Source organism: Orycteropus afer, unplaced genomic scaffold (genome assembly GCF_000298275.1).
Source record: "Orycteropus afer afer isolate SDZICR_OR568_19922 unplaced genomic scaffold, OryAfe1.0 scaffold00173, whole genome shotgun sequence".
Taxonomy (NCBI): Eukaryota; Metazoa; Chordata; class Mammalia; order Tubulidentata; family Orycteropodidae; genus Orycteropus; species Orycteropus afer.
The window spans coordinates 707,476-726,817 of NW_006921760.1; the positions used below are offsets into that span (position 1 = coordinate 707,476).

General features: G+C 42.5%; 1 protein-coding gene across 1 annotated transcript in view; it reads left to right on the forward strand.

The window, feature by feature from the left end:
* Positions 1 to 7,244: 7,244 nt before the first annotated feature.
* DSCC1 (DNA replication and sister chromatid cohesion 1) overlaps positions 7,245 to 19,342 on the forward strand; it is a 19,228-nt gene continuing 7,130 nt past the window's right edge. Inside the window, exons 1-4 of the mRNA XM_007946843.2 lie at positions 7,245 to 7,426; positions 10,736 to 10,904; positions 14,559 to 14,693; positions 16,502 to 16,592. Coding sequence (XP_007945034.1) covers positions 7,245 to 7,426; positions 10,736 to 10,904; positions 14,559 to 14,693; positions 16,502 to 16,592 — 577 coding nt within the window. The remainder of the gene's footprint in view (positions 7,427 to 10,735; positions 10,905 to 14,558; positions 14,694 to 16,501; positions 16,593 to 19,342) is intronic.

The window sequence follows — 19,342 nt, forward strand, 5'->3', positions numbered from 1 at the left end:
ACCAGTCCATTTCAGCTCACTAATGCCGAGGATATCAATCTTTACGAGTTCCATTTCATTTTTGACAACTTCCAATTTTCCTAGATTCATACTTCGTACATTCTATGTTCCAATGATTAATGGATGTCTGCAGCTGTTTCTCTTCCATTTGAGCGGTGCCACATCAGCAAATGGAGGTCTCTAAAGCTTTACCTTATCCATAGGAGTAAGGCTGGGTTTACTCTGATGATGTAGCTCTTTCCCAGTCCTATTTTGAGAGCCTTCTAACCTAACCGGACTATTTATAAATCGTGTGGCAATGTATCAAACTGTTTTTCTTTGCTATTCATAAGGTTTACCCTGCCCAATTCTTTGAGAAGTGGACAGCCTCCTCCTTCTTCCTAGTCTGTCGCAGTCTGTAAGCTGGCTGATACCTGTGCACCATGTGCATCCCACTGGGTTTGAAACACCAGTGGCTCAGCCTCAAAACTCACATCAACATGTCACCATGGTAGGACAAACTGACAGACAAGTTTGCCTCCCTGTTGAAAACGTCTCTTACCACCCTTATCTGGGTCCCTGCGGCTGACTCTATGTAAAGATAGAGAAAAATAAAAATATTTATGTGTTCATCATTCACAGATGCTGATTAAAAATATTTTTAATATTTTTGTCATATTTGAGTCATCTTTCTTTAACAATGGAAATGAAGTGTTGCAAGTAAAGTCAACGTTTACTTGTCCTCCATCCCCAGCCCTGTTTACCTGCCAAGGAATCTTGGTCTAAAACTTGGTTTCTGTAGTTCTTGAAGCTCCAAGGGAAGTGAAAAAATGCTTAGTATTTTGATGTATGCTGCCACCTAGAGATTTATTCTGCAATGACATTAAACAAGGTTAGGCAATCTACTTCCGTACTGATGTTGTTGTTATGTGCCATCGAGTGGGACCTGACTCATAGCAACTCCTTCTTGGGTTTCTGAGACAATATCACTAGAGAAGTAGATTGTCCAACCTTCCTTTCAAGGAGTGGCTGGTAGGTGGCAGTCAAGTGCCTTAGGCACTACGCTACTGATAGAGTCTAGGAAACCCAAGGAGAGGTCGCTGAGTCAGATCCAACTCCATGGCAGTGAGTTTCATTTTGGTTTTTTGACAGGGAAAGGGCTACCACCTCCAAGAGAGTTTTTAGGGGAAATTTGGGGTGGGGTTGTGGTTTGTCACAGTGATTGGTGATGCTACTGGCTTTGAATGGGCAGGGTCCAGGCACATTAGATACCGTCACTTGCTTGGAACATTATCTCACAAAAAAAAAGAATTAAATTGCTCCAAATCCCTAATGTCTTTGGTTCTGCAGGAGATTCATTTAAGTGAAAAAATCTGTTCTGTCACTGTCCTAGCTTAGAACCTAATTCTGCATTACACAGAAATACAAAGGTTCTTTTTGCAATATTTGAATATACACTGAACTTTCCTGAATGCAGTTATTGTATACATTGAGAGAAGATTGAATTTTATTTTGCTCCGAATTTTCCCAAGAGGTTCATTATTTTGCAGAAAGTAACTTCACTGATAGCCTTTCCATTTGTGTGCTCTATGTACAACTGGGCAATCTACTTCTGCAGTAATACTGCCTTGGGAACCCAAGGAGGGGTCGCTATGAGTCGGGTCTGACTCGATGGCAAATAACAACAACAACTACATGTACAACTGAGTATGGCACACCCTTTTCAGTCAGCATGTTTCCTGTTGCACGTGTTAACACTATAATCTAGAGCTTTTTAGTTTCTTCCTTTTCTTTTTTGAGAGCCAGTTGTTAAACATTAACTAGTACACTACTGTTTATAATGTGTGCAGATGAAAACATAGGACAATCATCTCATAAAGTACCGAAAGGCTCTGAATAGACCTACATAACTGCAAGGTCTCTAGATTATACAAGAACTGATACAATTGTAATTCTAAAATATGGAAACCAAACCTGTTGTTGTCCAGTTGATTCCAAGTCATGGTAACCCTACAGCGACCCCGTTGGGTTTCCAAGACTGTAAATCTTTACAGAAATGGACTGGCACATCTTTTGAGCTACTGGTGGGTTCAAACCACTGCCCTTCCAGTAAGCAGCCAAGTGCTTAACTGCTGCTAGGAACTAGGAAAAAACACACACACATGCAAAAACCCATTGCCATCCAGTCAATTAAGACTCACAGAGACCCTGTAAGGACAGTGGAACAGCTCCATAGGGTTTCCAAGGCTTTTGGACATTTTATCAGAAGGGACCAATCCCTGGAGAAAGACATCATGCCTGAATGACACAGTGGCTGCGACAATGCGGTAAATCATAAGAACTACTATGTGGACAGCACAGGAGGTCTGAAACACAGGCAGTGTTTCGTTCTGTGTATATAGGGTTGCTATGGCACTTAAAAGGGAGCTCCTGGTATCATGCACTTGACTGCTAACCAGAAGGCTGGTGGTTCAAACCCACCAGCCACTCCTAGGAAGGAAGATGGGGCAATCTACTTCCGTAGTGATACTACCTCGGAAACCCAAGGAGGGGTTGCTATGACTCGGGTCCGACTTGAAGGCACATAACAACAACAACAACATGGCACTTAACAAGAGCTCTGGGAGCCTAGTGCCTAAGGCACTTGATTGCTAACCAGGAGGCTGGAGGTTCAAATCCACCAGCCACTCCTTGGAAGGAAGGTTGGGCAATGTACTTCCGTAGTGATACTGCCTCAGAAACCCAAGGAGGGGTGGCCATGAGTCAGGTCCAACTCGATGGCACATAACAACAACAATGACACTTAACAACAACATATCCTCATGGAAACAGACTGCCACATCTTTCTCCTGCAGAGTGGTTGATGGGTTCAAACTACTGACCGTTTGGTTAGCAGCTGAGAGCTTTAACCACTGTGCAAACAGGTCTCCTTACATATATAAAAGAAGAGCTAAAAAGCCAATAGACAAATTATAATGGAGTTCTAAATATTATTTATGTAACTCAAAAGAGGGCAGAAAAAATGGGGGGGGCAAAATAATGAATAGGAAACAAATAGTTACATTCATCAAGAAAGACCATATGCTGGGCCATAAAATAAGTCTTAATGAATTTGAAAGGATTAAAATCACAGAGAATGTATCTCCAACCATAGTGAATTAAATTAAAAATCAATAAAATGGAATCACAAATATTTAGAAATTCAACACCCCTCTTCTAAATCCATGGTTCAAAGAAGTAATTATAAAGAGAATTTAAAAATACTTTTGAACTGTGTGATAATGAAAGATCACATCAAAATTTGTGGGATGCAGCTATAAAGCAGGACCTAGAGAAAACATCATAGTTTTAAATGTTTATAATAGAAAAGAGAAAAATCTAAATGCAATAAGAAGCCAGAAAAAGATAAATAAAATCAACCCAAAGTAAGATGAAATAATTATTTAAGCATTCCTCCTTTCTTTTTCTAAGGGTCACAAACAAACTCTTGAGGGTGATGGGAAGGTTTTGCACCTTGAGCTGAGGGTGATATGTGAAAACTCATCAAATCAACACTTTAATTGGATACAGTGTATTTCACTTGACTGATAAGTCAACCGTAACAATCTTACCAATTAAGGTTGATTGAAAAACAGAGGAGCCCTGAGATAGGAGAGAGCCCAGCATGTTCAAAGAATAGCAAAGGGTGGGGGATGGGAGTGCTTATTGGGACTGTGCTTAGTAGGCCTTATGCTTAGTAAGAACTTTGGTTTTTGTTCTGAAAGAGAAAGGAAATCATTGGAGTATGTCAAAATATGACTTACATTATTTCAGAGATCAAATAAATGATATAGCATGCATACTGTACACAGAGCTTGACTCAGTAAATATCTAATAAACAGCTCTTCTTTTTCCTTTTCTAAGGCAGCAGAGAACTGAAAAGCAAAACAAGCTACTCTGTGAACCGTGAAACAATACCACCATCTAGTGGAGAACATCTTGATTGTTTCATAACCATTTACCAAGGAGCACAGTGGTTAAGTGCTCAGCTGCTAACCACAAGGTCAGCGGTTTGAATCCACCAGTCGCTCCATGGGAGAAAGATGTGACAGTTGGCTTCCATAAAGACTGCAGCGCAGGAAACTCTATGGGACACTTCTACTCTGTCCTAAGCCTCTCATCTAACTTTTGGAGGAAGGTTGGGCAATCTACTTCCATGGTGATTCTGCCTTGGAAACCCAAGGAGGGGTTGCTATGAGTAGGAGCCGACTCCATGGCACATAACAACAACAACTGGTGGCATAGTGCCTAAGGCATTTGACTGCTAACCAGAGGCTGGCAGTTCAAACCCACCAGGCACTCCTCAGAAGAAAGATTGGGCAATGTACTTCCAATAGAGATACTGCCTCAGAAACCCAAGGAGGGGTCGCTAAGAGTCGCTATTAACTCCACAGCAGTGAGTTTGTTTGTTTGTTTGTTTTGGTTGTTCCTTTAATCACATATAGATCATTCCTTAGAACAGCATAATGCTCAGGGCAACATTCTTTACTGATTAAACTAAATTATTGTTTGGTTTAAAAGTTACTTCAGGGTATAGTTTTGGTTTCAGGTTTAAACATTACTTTGAAGCAACAGTTTCTGGGAGGGTCATCCAACCTCAGTGAATTCCAGAAAGTCTGGATGGATTCCAGGAAAATTTGAAATTCTGTTCCACATTTTGCCCCTCTTCATCAGGCTATTTCTACAGAATTATTGATCAAAATGTTCAGTAATCGTATACCGGTGGGCACCATCCAGTCCTTCTGATCTCATGGCAAAGGAGACAGTAGCCATGGAGGCAATTAGCCACATATTCTAGTTCCTCCTTCGATTCCTGACTTTCCTTCTTTAAAAGGATTATATTTTAACTCTTGACCAAACTTTTGTTTGAACACCAATATCTAGATTCAACTTCACAACAAACTACTGAATGCCCTCACTTGTATGTTCCCAAGAGAGCAGCTAATGGGCTTGAACCACTGACCTTCTGGTTAGCAGCCAAATGCCTTTTCCACTATGCCACCAGAGGTCCTAGTTTGGTTTTTTTTTTTTTTTTCTTATAGCATCTCTATAGGACAGAGTAGAACTCCCCCTGTGGTTTTCAAAGCTATAAATCTTTATGCAAGCAGATTGCTGTCTTTCTCCTGCACAGGATCTGGTGGGTTTGAACTGCTGATCTTTTGGTTAGCTGCCAAACACTATATCCACTGTGCCATCAGGACTCCTTATAGCTTCCTCGTTGTTGTTGTTAGGTGCCATCGAGTCATCGCTGACTCATAGCGACCCCATGCACAGCAGAACCAAACACTGCCCGGTCCCGCGCCAGCTCCATGATCCTTGCTATACTTGACCCCATCGCCACAGCCACTGTGTCAATCCATCTCATTGAAGGCATAACCTTCTTTCGTCAACCCTCCACCTTACTAAACATGACATCCTTCTCCAGGGAATGGTCCCTTCTGACAACATGACAAAAGTAGGTGAGACGAAGTCTGGCCATTCTTGCTTCCAAGGAGCATTCCGGCTGCACCTCCTCCAGGACAGATTTGTCAGATCTGTTAGCAGTCCATGGCACTGTCAGCATTCTTCACAAGCACCACAACTCAAAATCATCAACTTTTCTTTGGTCTTTCTTATTCATTGTCCAGCTCTCACATGCATATGAAGCAATTGAAAACATCATGGCTTGTGTCAGGGGCACTTCACTCCTCAAGGAGACATCTTTGCTCCTCAGCACTGAAAGAGGTCGTTTGCAGCCGATATGCCAAGTGCTGTACGTCATCTGGTAGCATAGTGCCTAAGGCACTTGACTGCTAAGCAAAGGGCTGGCGGTTCAAACCCACCAACAGCTCCTTGGAAGGAAGGTTGGGCAGTCTACTTCCGTAGTGATACCACCTCGGAAACCCAAGGAGGGGTCGCTATGAGTCGGGTCTGACTCGATGACACATAACAACATACGTCGTCTGATGTTGACAGCTGCTGCCATTGGTGTTGATTGTAGAACCAAGCAATGTAAAGTCTTTGACAACTCCAATCTTTTCTCCACTCATCATGATGCTGCTTATAGGTCCAGTTGTGAGGATTTTTGTTTTCTTTATATTGAGATGTAATCCATACTACAGACTGTATTCTTCAGTCTTCATCAGTAAGTGCTTTAAGTTATTGTCACTTTCAGCAAAGTTGTGTCATCAGCGTATTGCAGGTTGTTAATGATTCTTCCTGCAAGCATGATGCCATGTTCTTCTTCATAGAGTCCAGCTTCTTGGATTATTTGCTCAGCATACAGATTGAGTAAGTATGGTGAAAGGGAAGCTTCCTTGTGCATCTCATCTCAACGTGCCTACAACAGAACTGCTCCCTGCTCTCAATCTGTTCCTATCCTTCTTACTGTGTTATAGTAAACAATAACCTAGAGGAGACAAGCCAACTCACCACTGCAGGCTATGCAAGCTGCCCACTTTCTCTAGGACTTTCTCTAAGTCTGTTATCAATTAAATTTGACAATGACCTGACTATAGAACTGACATTCCTTGGTGGTAACAGAAAGCTTGGCTGTTGGAGTCCACCTAGAGGCAACTCAGAACCAAGATCCGGAATCTACTTCCACAAAACCAGCCATTGAAAACCCGGGGGAGCTTGCCGTGAGTCAAGCCTGCTGTCAGCAGGATGGTAACTGAAGAGAACAGAGTTTCAGGAGAGAAGTTCATCAATATATACACATCCGTGAACGATTGCATAGTTGTGAACTTCCAGGGGTGCTTATTGAGAACCCATTAGACCTTATTCAGCCTCCTTTAGAACTCTTTCTCACCCTGAGACCTCAACTCTAGCAGCCTGGAATATTCCATGTAAGAGGTGGAGGTCTCCTACACAACCAAACCCACCGCTAGAAAACAAGAAGGTGGAAATAAGCGGGGACAAGGGGAATGGTGTGCGTGGGGGCAGCAGAGAAGTGTCCCAGGCCACGCCACGCCACGCGAAGTTGCAGCTCTACTCCAGCAACCTTCCCTGGAAACAGCCGGGGCAAGCCGTGATTCCTCCTAGCAATCGCTACTCCACGGAGGCGGGGCTTGCGCAGTGAGAAGCCCCGCCAGGGACAGGGGCGCTCCGCCCCGGAAACTCGCTCTAGCCGCCAGCACTTTGGCGCGCTTTTGAAACAGCCTCTGCTATTTCCTGTCCGTTTCTTAGGGTCCGATCGTTTGGGCGTCTCGTTTTTTGTCCACTAGGCTTCCAGCCCCTGCGCAGCGATGAAGAGGACCCGTGAGGAGGTGGACGCTACGCTGCACGTGGCCAAGCTGAACGCAGCCGAGCTGCTCCCGGCCGTGCATTGCCTGGCCTTCGGACCCAGGGCCAGCGGCGCCGCTGCCGGCGACTTCTGCCTGCTGGAGCTGGAGCCTGCGCTGTGCCAGCAGCTGGAGGCTGGACACAGGTGAGGTGGGGCCTGGCCCCAGGTCTGCTCCGCGCGGCCGGCGTGAAGCGCCCTGCACTCGCCGTCTGGCAAGCGCTGCAGGAAAACTCGGCACGAGCAAACAGATCCAGGGAGAGGCGTTGATTTGGCCAGGGGCAAACAGCACATTGGTGGCTAGGTTCCCAGCACACTGCTTTTTCCCAGGATTCCACACCTCTGCTAGTCTGTTCACTTAGCTGGCCTAACGATAAATAATAAATAGGATAAGTCTAGTTGATCTTGGCAACAGATCAGGAAATAAAACCTCAGGAAAGTTTTGAACAGTACCCTAGTGGTGCAGTACTTGGCTGCTAGCCGAGAGGTTGGCTGTTCGAACCCACCAACCGCTCTCTGGAAGAAAGATGTGGCAGTCTGCTATTGTAAACATTTACAGCCTTGGAAACCCTATGGGGCAGTTCAACTCTGCCCTTTAGGGCTGCTGTGACTCAGAATCAACATGATGCCAATGGGTTTGGAGTTTCTTTGCTAAAGTTTTAAAGATGTTAACAGTGATGCCAAGGGCTCCACAGAATGCTAACATTCCACTTAAAATATGGTGGTAATATTTCTAGAATTCTTCTAACTTTCTAACTTATATTAATTTATAAGTTACCCAGATTAGAGGTAAAATGTGTGGGGAATGAGTTTAAAGGACTATCACAGCCCTAGTTAATAGAGTAAAGCTCAAAGAAAGGGGTTTGCTTGGGAGTCACTCAAAGGGGCTCTGATTCCAATGAGCTACTCATTTGCAACAAGACCATGGATGAAAACAGTCAAAGGTGAGGTGGTACTTGAAAGCAGTCTTGATGAAGTCTAGATTATCAATACAGTGCGGTCCAAAATCCTGGAAATTAGGGGCTTGGAGCTCTGCTTGATTCTCTTCTGGGCTGTTGTTCCTTCAACATCTGTATTTGATTAGGTTGTTATTTCTCTTGAAGATTTCTTTTAATCGAACCTCTAGGCTGTCTTTCAGTTTTTTTATGCATCAGACACTACTATATTATTGCAGTGCTGTGTGTTGGAGCTAACTGGCCTGCCTTCGGGTATTAGCCACACAGTCTTTAAGGGAAGGAGGGCTTCACACGTTCATTATCATTCCAAGCAAGTTGGTAGGGCTTTGAAAAAAGACTTCAGGTGAGGGACATTCTCTTTGTCCATTATAATTCATCTAGCCAATAAAAACAAGGGGGTCATGGAAATGTGTGTTTTAGAAAGGTTTTGAAGGGGCATTGGAATAAACAAAATATTTCCAAACAAGGATAAGATAATGTGGATATAAAGAGTAGGTACTTTGAGCTATTAAACATTATTAGCACCAAAAAACCCCCAAATGCATTGTCATCGAGTCAGATCCGACTCACAGTGACCCCTCCTTGGGTTTCCCAGGCAGTATCACTCCGGAAGTAGATTGCCCAACCTTCCTTCCAAGGAGTGGCTGGTGGGTTTGAACTGCCACCCTTCTGGTTATCAGCCAAATGCCTTAGGCACTACGCCACAAGAGCTCCTCAGGAAGTTTAAAAAAAAAAAAAAAAAAAAACACCAAAACTTTCATTCTTTTCATGTAAATGAAAACTCAGCTTTAAGAAGATGCACAGTTCAGGGTTTTTGTTATTGTATGTAGAAGAAGCAAGTTGCGTTTGGGAGAGTCAGACACTTTATGCCCAAATGCACTGCAATTTAGTAGATTGAAAGCACCCTATAGGACCAGGTCAGGTTTCCTACCTGGGAAACCAGAAGGTTTCCCAGGCTGTAAATCTTTATCAAAGCAGATTACGTCCTCATTCTCCTGTGGAGCAGCTGGTGGGTTCAAACTGCCGACCTTTGGGTTAGCAGTTGAATGCCTTAATCACTGCACCACCAGAGCTCCTTGTTGTTGTTGTTATGTGTCGTCAAGTCAAACCCAACTGATAGCGACCCCTCCTTGGGTTTTCGAGGCAGTATCACTGCGGAAGTAGGATTGCCCAACCTTCCTTCCGAGGAGTGGCTGGTGGATTTGAACCGCCAGCCGTCTGGTTAGCAGGCAAGTGTCTTAGCCACTATGCTACCAGAGCTCCTTAGGCACTTTATAAAGATGAAAAACTTCCTTGTTGCTGTCTCCATCCTCTTTGTCTTTAGCCTTCCTTTCTCCTTGCCCTGGTTGCCCAGTGGTTAAGCAATTGGCTGCTAACTGAAAGGTTGGTGGTTCAAACCCACAGCTGTTCTCTGGGGAAAAGATGTAGCAGTCTATTTCTGTATAGATTACAGCCTAAGAAACCCTATGGGGCAATTCTACTATGTCCTATAGGGTCACTATGCATCAGAACTGACTCCAGGGTAACGGGTTTAGGGTTTTTCTCTCCTCACCTTCATCCTTCTCTTCCTCGCTTTTCTTAGCCTTGATAAACGCTTTTCCCACATTAGAGGCTTTCCCTTAGTCTAGTTGGTAAACATCCTTTTCCTATTTCTCCTTCAGCTTTACAGCCTTCTTTGGTAAGGTCTGTTCTTTTGTAGCGGAACTGATGGTGAGACCAGGATGTGCTCCTTTGATTTTTAGGTGGTAGTCAGAGCAAAGCAAGAAGGAGCACTCTTGGGTGAGTTGGGGTCTCGAACTTTCCCCTTTTTCGAGATGTAGTTTTCACTTCTCTGGCCTGTTTTTGCCATGTCTGACACTTTTCCTTTGTCTCAGGCTCTTCTTACCTGAGCATTTTGCTGCCGGGAGCAGGAGCAAGGGCATCATCTGGGTGCATGTTAGAAATGCAGACTCCCCGGCCTCATCCCAGACCTACCGAATCCCAATCTGCTTTTGAACAAGATTCCTAAAATACTTGCCCAGAAAGTTTGAGAGGTGCCACTTAGCATGTTCTGGAAAATTGTGATGAGTCTTGACTGAAGCAAACCTGTTACCTTCCCATCTGTGGTGACCCCATGTGTTACAGTGTAGAACTTCGCCATAGAGTTTTCTTGGCTGTAATCTGTATGGAAGCAGATTGCCAGGCCTTTCTTTCTCAGTGCCACCAGATGGGTTTGCACCGCCATCCTTTCAATGAGTAGCCAAGTGCAAACTGTACCAGCCAGGGGCCTCTCTCCCTTGCCCCTGTTTAGTTCTTTTTCTGTAGCTTCCATTCAGCTCTTTATTGGTCCAGTGCTTACTCCGGGAACCCCTCATTGTGCAGGGCTGTGAGAGCAGGGCCCAGATGCAGTTTCAAGTCTTCTTTTTAAATATACAAACCTCTAGGTTTTTGATATTCTTTATAATGAAGATGTCCAGTGGAGTCTTAACCATACCTTTTCTTTTTTCTCATTTTCCTGCAGTCTTGTGATTCGTGGTGATAAAGATGAACAGGCTGTGCTATGCAGTCAGGATAAAACATATGACTTGAAAATAGCAGATACTTCAAATATGTTGCTTTTTATTCCTGGTTGTAAAACTCCAGACCAACTGAAGACAGAAGAAACACAATGTAACATTATTCACACTGAGGTATTGTTGTTATCATCACCTTGCTGACTTACCTAAGAAGGAGAGTTAAGAGCATTAGGTGGGAAACGGTAATCACAGGGAAGCTCAAAAAATTTCTTCAGTGATGTTTGAAATTTCTCAGCAAGTTTTGTTTGTTTAGAAATGTTCTGAAGTTAACTTTCCCAGTTTGACTTTTAAGTCACACACACACACACACACACACACACACACAAACACAAACAAACCTGTCATCCAGTCAGATCCTACTCATAGCGACCCCTCCTTGGGTTCTTGGGTTTCCAAGGTGGTATCTCTATGGAAGTAGGTTGCTCAGTCTTCCTTCCAAGGAGTGGCTGGTGAGTTTGAACCGCCAGCCTTCTGGTTAGTGGTCACATGCCTTAGGCACTATGCCAGCAGAGCTCCCAGACAGGTGTCTATCAAGTAGGTTTGCTGTGAGGTGAATCATTCAGAATGTTTTACCTATTTTCAGTAAATTTCTCTGTACTGTTTTGAAAGGGACTCTCTCAAATCCTAGCTGGTGATACTTAGGAGGTAAAGAAATGAAGAAATTGGAGTTTTTTAGGGAAGTGTAGCTTTTAGCTTTAAAGTTGGTTTAGCTCATTAATATGTATACCCAAGACAGATTCTTAATTATTTTGGAGAATATGGGTGGCTGTTACCAAACAGAGGTCTCCATGCTGTTTAGGTTGCCACACACCTAACAATCAAAGCAGAGCCCTTAATTAGTTCAAAATGACTTCTGGTCAACCACTTCCTTCAAAATAGAAGCAGTGTAGAAAGATGGGAAAATGCTGGGGAGCTCAGTGATTCACATGATGTAACTAGAACAGAAGACTTGCCAGTAAATTTGGGTTTTGGTGTTACGATTATCAGTCTTTCAAGGAACCCTGGTGGTGTAACAGTTAAGTAATCAGCTAGTGACTGAAACATTGGCTGTTCAAACCCCCCCAACAGCTCTGTGACAGAAGTCTTTCAGTGTAATTAACTGGAAATATTGGCAATTCATCCTTTTTAAAAATAAGGATACCTTCCCATCACTTGCCTGTTTTGTAGGCGTTTCTTCGAGGGTAAGTAATACCCGTTGGTGCCTTTGATCTTTCATCTATGTTATATGAATTTTGTGCCTGGAGATTAGGCAAAACTAAGCAAGGGTGCACTAGTCAAGGTCTTAATCCACCGTTGCAGGTAAGATGTGTGTAGGGCTTTGGTGAAGAATGAAGACCACCACCACTCGTCTGTCAGTTCGCCATACTGTGCTGGCTTGTGTGTTCTACTGGGAGCTATGCCCCTGGTATTTCAAGATACCATCAGGATCACCCGTGGTGGGCAGGTTTCAGTGGAGCTTCCGGACTAAGAGGAAGAAAGGCCTGGTGATCTACTTCTGAAAAGTAGATGAAAACCCTGGGGGTCACAGCAGAATATTATCTGATGCAGTGCTGAAAGATGAACCCCCTAAGTGGGAAGGAACTCGAGATACACAGTGGCTACAACAGTGAGCTCGAGCATCCTAAAGATGACCAGGCAACACTTTGTTCTGACATATGTGGGGTAACCACGTGTTGGAGCTGCCTTGATAAGTGAAATAACGAAGAATGCAGATGAGCACAGGAGGCTGGGGCTGATAGGTGCTAGAGGATACCCAGTCTCAGCAGTATTAGGGAGTGGTGGTATCTCTAGCATAGGAGCTCTGGTGGCACTGTGGTTAAGGCATTGGACTACTGACCAAAAGGTTGGCAGTTCACACCCACTAGCTACTCCATGGGAGAAAGAGAAGCCAATCTGCTTCTGTAAAGATAAACAGCCTTGGAAACCCAATGGAGCAGTTCTTCTCAATGGCAATGAGTTTGTTTTTTCTGTTGTTGGTGTCTATAGCAAATTGGAACATATGTACCCCAAGTAAAAGGGGAGAAGAGGACTCAGTAGTGCCAGATCTGGTTTCTGTCTTTCCAAGGAAAGCTTGGAATTTGGACTTTTTTGAGTTAAGACCTAAGTTTTCGATGCTGGTGATTCAAGCACAATGCCAAACCTCCCGTTTCTCTCAACACACGCAGTTGCATGCACGTGCACACGAACATCACCATCTTTGTGTTGGATATGATCAGCGGTCTGCCAATTGGTGAGCTGTGGCTAAAGCTTCCTGGCTTGGTCCTTGAGCTCCGCATTGTTGGCATGAGATTGGCAGCATCTCCTCCAGGCTCTGGGCCTCATCTTACCAATCAACTCTTACACTCATTTGAGAATAGAAGCACCCCTGGTTCTTCCATTTTAGAGTTGAAAGACACCCCAAAGATAATCTAGTTCAATTTTTTGCTTTTCTTTCACAAAACACTACTTGAGCACCTACTATGTGCCAGATACCGGGCAAGTTCTGAAGATACAAAAAAAAAAAAAATCGAACCCACTACCCTAGAGTGACTCATAGGGACCCTTTAGGAGAGATTAGAACTGTCCCATAGGGTTTCCAATGCTGTAAATCTTTACAGTAACAGGCTGCTGCATCTTTCTGCCATGGAGCAGTGCTTTCAAACTGCTGACCTTTTGGTTAGCAGCCAAATGTTTTAACCACTGCCTCACCAGAACTCCTATTCCTGGAGATAACAGAGGCAAATAGTAGGTACCTATCCATCATCTAGCCTGTATCAGCTGGAACTCTTCTAGTGATTGGACTCTCACTGTTTCCCAACTTTCACAGTAGGATTAGCTGCAACTCTTAAGTGTTAGAATCTTCTTGCATTGAATAAAAGTCTGTCTCCTTTCACACTGCTTAATTGTGAGATAATGGGCAGCAGAGAACAAGGGTACCCCCTCTTCTGTTTGGCATCCTTCATTATTTGAAGACTTTGAAAATGTCTTCTTTATACCCACTTTCAGTTGTTCCCCACTGCATAATTGTAATTCTGGCCACTCTAGTTCTGAGGGTACATGTGAGATAAAAGCTCAATTAATTGGCTCCCACTAGAAAACACCAGACCATACCATGTTGTTGTTATTTGCCGTTGGGCAATCCTACTTCCGTAGTGATACTGCCTCGGAAACCCAAGGAGGGGTCGCTATGAGTCGGGCCGACTCGACGGCAAATAACAACAACATGGTATGGTCTGGTGTTTTCTTTTTTAATAATTTGTATTATTTTTGTTGTTGTTAAGAATATACACAGCAAAACATACACTGATTCAACAGTTTGTACGTGTACAATTCAGCGACATTAATCATTTTCTTCGGGTCCTGCAGCCATTCTCACCCTCTTCTCTTGTCCGAGTTGATCCTCCCCAGTTAATGGAAACTCCTTGCTGCAGAAGGTTCCAGTCTTATCTTTTGAGCTGCTGTTTGTCCCTTTGATCCCATCTAGATAATTCTTAACAGAGCATATCCCTCAAGGCAAAAATTCTTTACTAGTTAAACCAAACCAGCATTTGGTTTTAAGAAGATTTTGGGGGTATTTTTGGTTTAGGCAGTGTTTTCTTAACTGAGGTGTGAAAGGATGTTTCCTGGAGATACCTGCTTGAGATGCCTGGATCATGTCTGCCCAACAGAAATCGAGATAGCTTAGCGCTCTTTTGCTTTTTGTCACAAGCAGATGGGTTAGTTGGCATTTTAAACGGAATTTTCTTCTAGAAGGTCTGTAGAAGGTTATAATATCTTTATCATTTCTAGATTTTCGGTTTTTCTAACAATTACTGGGAATTAAGAAGATGTAGACCTAAATTAAAGAAGCTGAAGAAACTTTTAATGCAAAATTCCTATGAAGGACCCGACAGTCAAAAAGAAAAGGATTCAGATCACCCAAAAGTAAGACAATTACTTTCATATTTTTCATTTGGGATTTAACAGTAGAACTATAATTAGAGACACTTCATGGTGACATTCCCATTTTTGTAAGTAGGCAGTGAAATTTTCAAACATACCCCAAAGCACAGAGTAGCGTAATGACTCCCAAACATTCATCACTCAGCTTGGACACTTACCCACATTGTCAGTGTTGTTTCTTCTATTTGCCCCCACATTTTTTCTCCTCTTCTAGAGTATTTTTAAACAAATCTCTGATATCATGGTGATGTTTATATAGCTGAAAACTTCTCATGTTCCTAACTATGAAATGATAATATTTTTAGAGGTTAAATTAATTTTTACTGAATTGGAAAATACAATTAGGTTCTCTTAAGAGAAGATATTATGAAAATGGAATATATTCTTGCTCTAATGTCAAAATTGAACAGTTCCTGGAAATGTGAAAGAATATTTATAGACTAAGTAAAAATAAATTAGAAGTTTTTGTTGTTGTTGTTGTTATGTGCCGTCAAGTCAGACCTGACTCATAGCGACCCCTCCTTGGGTTGCTGAGGCAGTATCACTACGGAAGTAGATTGCCCAACCTTCCTTCCAAGGAGTGGCTAGTGGGTTTGAACTGCCAAACTGTACTACCAGAGGCCCTTATACCACAGTTTATTTATCCATTCATCAGTTGATAGACATTTAGATTGTTTCTACTTTTTGACTCTTATAAATAGTGATACAATGACCATTTGTGTACAAATTTTCCTTTGGATATATAACTAAGAGTGGAATTGATGGGTCATGGGGTAACTCTGTGGGTAACTCTGTGTATAATGTTTTGAAGAATTACCAGACTTTTCCAAAGTGGCTGTACCATCTTTATTCTCACCAGCTGTGTATGAGGGTTCCAATTTCTCCACATCTTTTCTAACACTTTGTGTTTTCTGTCTTTTTGATTACATCCAAACTAATGGGTGTGAAGTGACATCTTATTTTGGTTTTGATTTACATTTCTCTGATGATTAATGATGTTTAACTTTTTTTTTTTTTCATGTGTTTATTGGCCATTCATGTATCTTTTTTTGGAGAAATGTCTAAAGTCATTTGCCCAGTTTTTAATTGGATTTTTTATCTTTTGATTGAATTGTAACAGTTCTTTAAATAGTCTAGACACAAGTCCCACAACAGATATATGATATGCAGATATTTTCTCTCAGTCTGTCCGTTGTCTTCACTTACTTGGTGGTGTTTGAAGCACAACTGTTTTTTGTTTTGATGAAGTCCATTTTATCAGTTCTATCTCTGTTGCTTTTAGTGTCACATCTAAGATGTCATTGCCAAATCCAAGTTCATGAAAATTTGCCACTGTGCTTTATGTTTCTATGTTGTTGTTGTTATGTGCCCATAGCGACCCTTCCTTGAGGCAGTATCACTATGAAAGTAGATTGCCCCATCTTCCTTCCGATGAGTGGCTGGTGGGTTTGAACCTCCAGCTTTCTGGTTAGCAGTCACGTGCCTTAGGCACTATGCTACCAGAGCTCCTGTGTTTCTATAGAGGGGGGAGAAAAGGATGATGCACCCAGTGACCAAAATTCCCAAGTCTTTTTTGGGTGGTATATTTAAAAAATTGCTATGCCCTAGTCTATACCCTAGTTGAGTTGTTAGTGTAGTAATCTTTGTTCATCAATAGAAGAAACTGAGCTAGTGGAGAAACACAGCTTTAATTGGTCCTATATATTTATTCCCCAAAATTCAGTAAGAAATCTAAAAGGTATAATTCTTAAGAGCCCTTAAAGGTTTTTTTTTTTTTTTTTCTGTTTCAGTATACAACTGCAGATTTGCTTGATCAAATTCAGGCAAGTGAGGAAGAAATAATGACACAGTTACAAGTTCTAAATGCCTGCGAAATTGGAGGTAGTGTTACTTACTATGGTTATGATTAATGATGGGATGGTGCATCACAGAAAAGAGCTTCTGGACATCTTTATCCTACTGCATACTGTTTATTTAAACTTCTTTTGGCCTTCACGGTGATATTTGTAGTTTTGGATGTGAGTAGAGACTCCATGTGATCATCTTTGCTTGAAGAGGTCCATCTGTGAGCGGTGGCTTTAACCACTCCTTGCAGATTATTTTCTTTGCATTAAATGGTAATGGAAGAAACATGTTAGATCCAGAAGGGTCCCTAGACCTCAGATAGTGTAAGCTATTCATTTTCTTTTATAAATGAGGATCCTAAGGCCTACAAAGGGAAGCTGACTTGTTCAGGCCTACATGGTGAAGTAGTATCAGAATAAGGTCTGGAACCCAGGTTCTTAAACTCCTGGTTCAGCATTCATTTACTATTAATTATTAATTCAGTCTTAATTCATTAATTATCTCATTGTACTTCCAAAATGCTTAGAAAATGGTACTTTATTTCTTCTTGTAATAGCTCTTAATGAATTTTTGAACATGTGTTAAACTGCTTATACAATAAGCCTGTGTGGAAAGTTATGGTAATGGATTTGGTCTTAGGGTTTGAGGAGAAGCCCAGTAGCCCTTCTTCCATGTTTTGGAAGGCCTCTGGCCTGGAGTTAGCTTTTTTTCTAGCACCTGGGCCATCAGTAATACCTGAGTGAATGTTGGCGTACATTTTTCAGCCTACTTTATCCTATATGGAGAAGCAGCTTTATTCTGCAGCCATGTATTCCAACAACCAAACCCATGGCAGTCAAGTTGATTCCAACTCAGTGAACCTAAAGTATTGGCCATAGCATTTCCAAGGCTATAAATCATTATTTATTTATTTTAATTTTACTGTGATTTGGGTAAAAGTTTACAGAGCAAATTCATGTTTCATGCAGCAGTTTACATACACTTTCTCTCATGACATTGATGTAATTTCCTGCAGTGCAACAGCTCTCCTCCCACTTCCTCCCCATAGCCACCTCTTCCCTGTGTCCTTCTCTCCCATGTACTCCTTCCCCCCGAGCTGTCTCCCTGTGCAAACACAGTCCTTCTGTTCACCCATGATCTCTCCAAGGAGTGTATCTACTTCAGGTAAATGCTCAGCTCATATGCCTGTCTTTTGTTTGGCTAGAAGCCACAGGAGTGGGTTCAATCCCAGACCTGAAAAGCAGCTAGGGGCCATACATAGTCTCAGTGGTTCCACCAGGCTCTATCAGAACAGCAAACCTGGTCCCCCTTTTTTTGTGTATGTGATTTTTGAGTTTTGTTCCACTTTGTTCTCCTACTGTATCCAGGATCTCCTACTAGATCCACCTCCAAGTAGTTAACAGTGTTAACTGGGCACCATCTAGTTCTTCTGGTCTCATAGTCATATAGGCTGAGGATCGTATGGTGTACCAGTCCCTTGGGCTAATTGTTTCCATGTGTCTTTGGTTTTCTTCATTCTTTGCTCTAGATGAGGAGAGACCTGTTGTTGCATCTAGATGGCTGCTTGCAGGCTTTTAAGATCCCAGTCGCTACTCACCAAAGTAGGAGGCGGAACAATATTTTTCTGTAGTATGTTATGCCAATGGAGCTTGATGTCTCCTGAGACCATGGTCCTGAGCCCATAGGTCCACCTACTTGCTCCCTGTGAGTGGCTGGCTATGGCCAAGAAGCGACTACAACCTTGTCCCTTGTCAGCTCTACTATATACCTAGAACTTCTTACAGAATGTACAAATACACTCATAGAAACATTGACTGCCAACCCTATACATGGTCATGGGCACACTCCCCCCTGCATAGACATACCTAATCGTTCAGCCTGTTCACCCATCTATCCACCCGTAGATCAGTGTTTGCCATCACTGACAATGCAGTGCTATATGTGCAAAAGGGTTCATCTTTGTTGTCTGTACCTCCCAAGCACCTTCTGTGTCATCTTCCTCAGTGCCACTGTATTGATCACTCACATTTGGTACATTGCAAGGCTATAAATCTTTATGGGAGCAGACTGCCACATCTTTCTTCTGCAGAGAACTGTTGCGTTCTAGCTGCTGACTTTTTGGTTAGCAGCCAAGTGCTTTTACCTCAACACCACCAGGACTCCTCCACGGGTATTAGGAAGGAGGAGCTCAGCATGTGTAAGTAGATGTTCTAGTCTATTTGCTCACAGTCTTCCCAGCAAGATTAGCATTTGTTGGATCTTAGCTCTCATCTGTGGCAAATTCTGCTGAGTAGATCAACTACATGCAACATTGGAACTGACTAGAAGCACTTAGCTCTTTGTTGTGGTCCCTTCCGACTCATTTGGTCCTATGCATCTGAAATAAAGTTTTTAATTAGGATGCTTGTTGCTAAATTAGTATATGCATACCATGAATGTTAAAGTTAAGAAAAATGAGCAAATCAGACGATGCATTTTAGTGCAGCCCTTTGCATTATTCATTATGGTGTGGAGACGGATGAGATTTTGGTGGGGTATATATACATAGCTTATTCCTAGTTCTCTTCCTCCCTTTTACATACATCCCACTTTTTAACGTTGCCTACATTTTTTCAGACTAAGAACATAAACATTCTCTGTTGGAAGTGGTAGATGTGTGCAGTGTAGTAAATTACTTAGTGTGGCTTTTCTACCCATAAGTCTTTGTAAACTCCAAGGTGGGATTTGCTGTGAGCAACTGAGGAGCTCCTGATTGCTAAAGTTGTCCACCTGGAGTATTTCTGTTG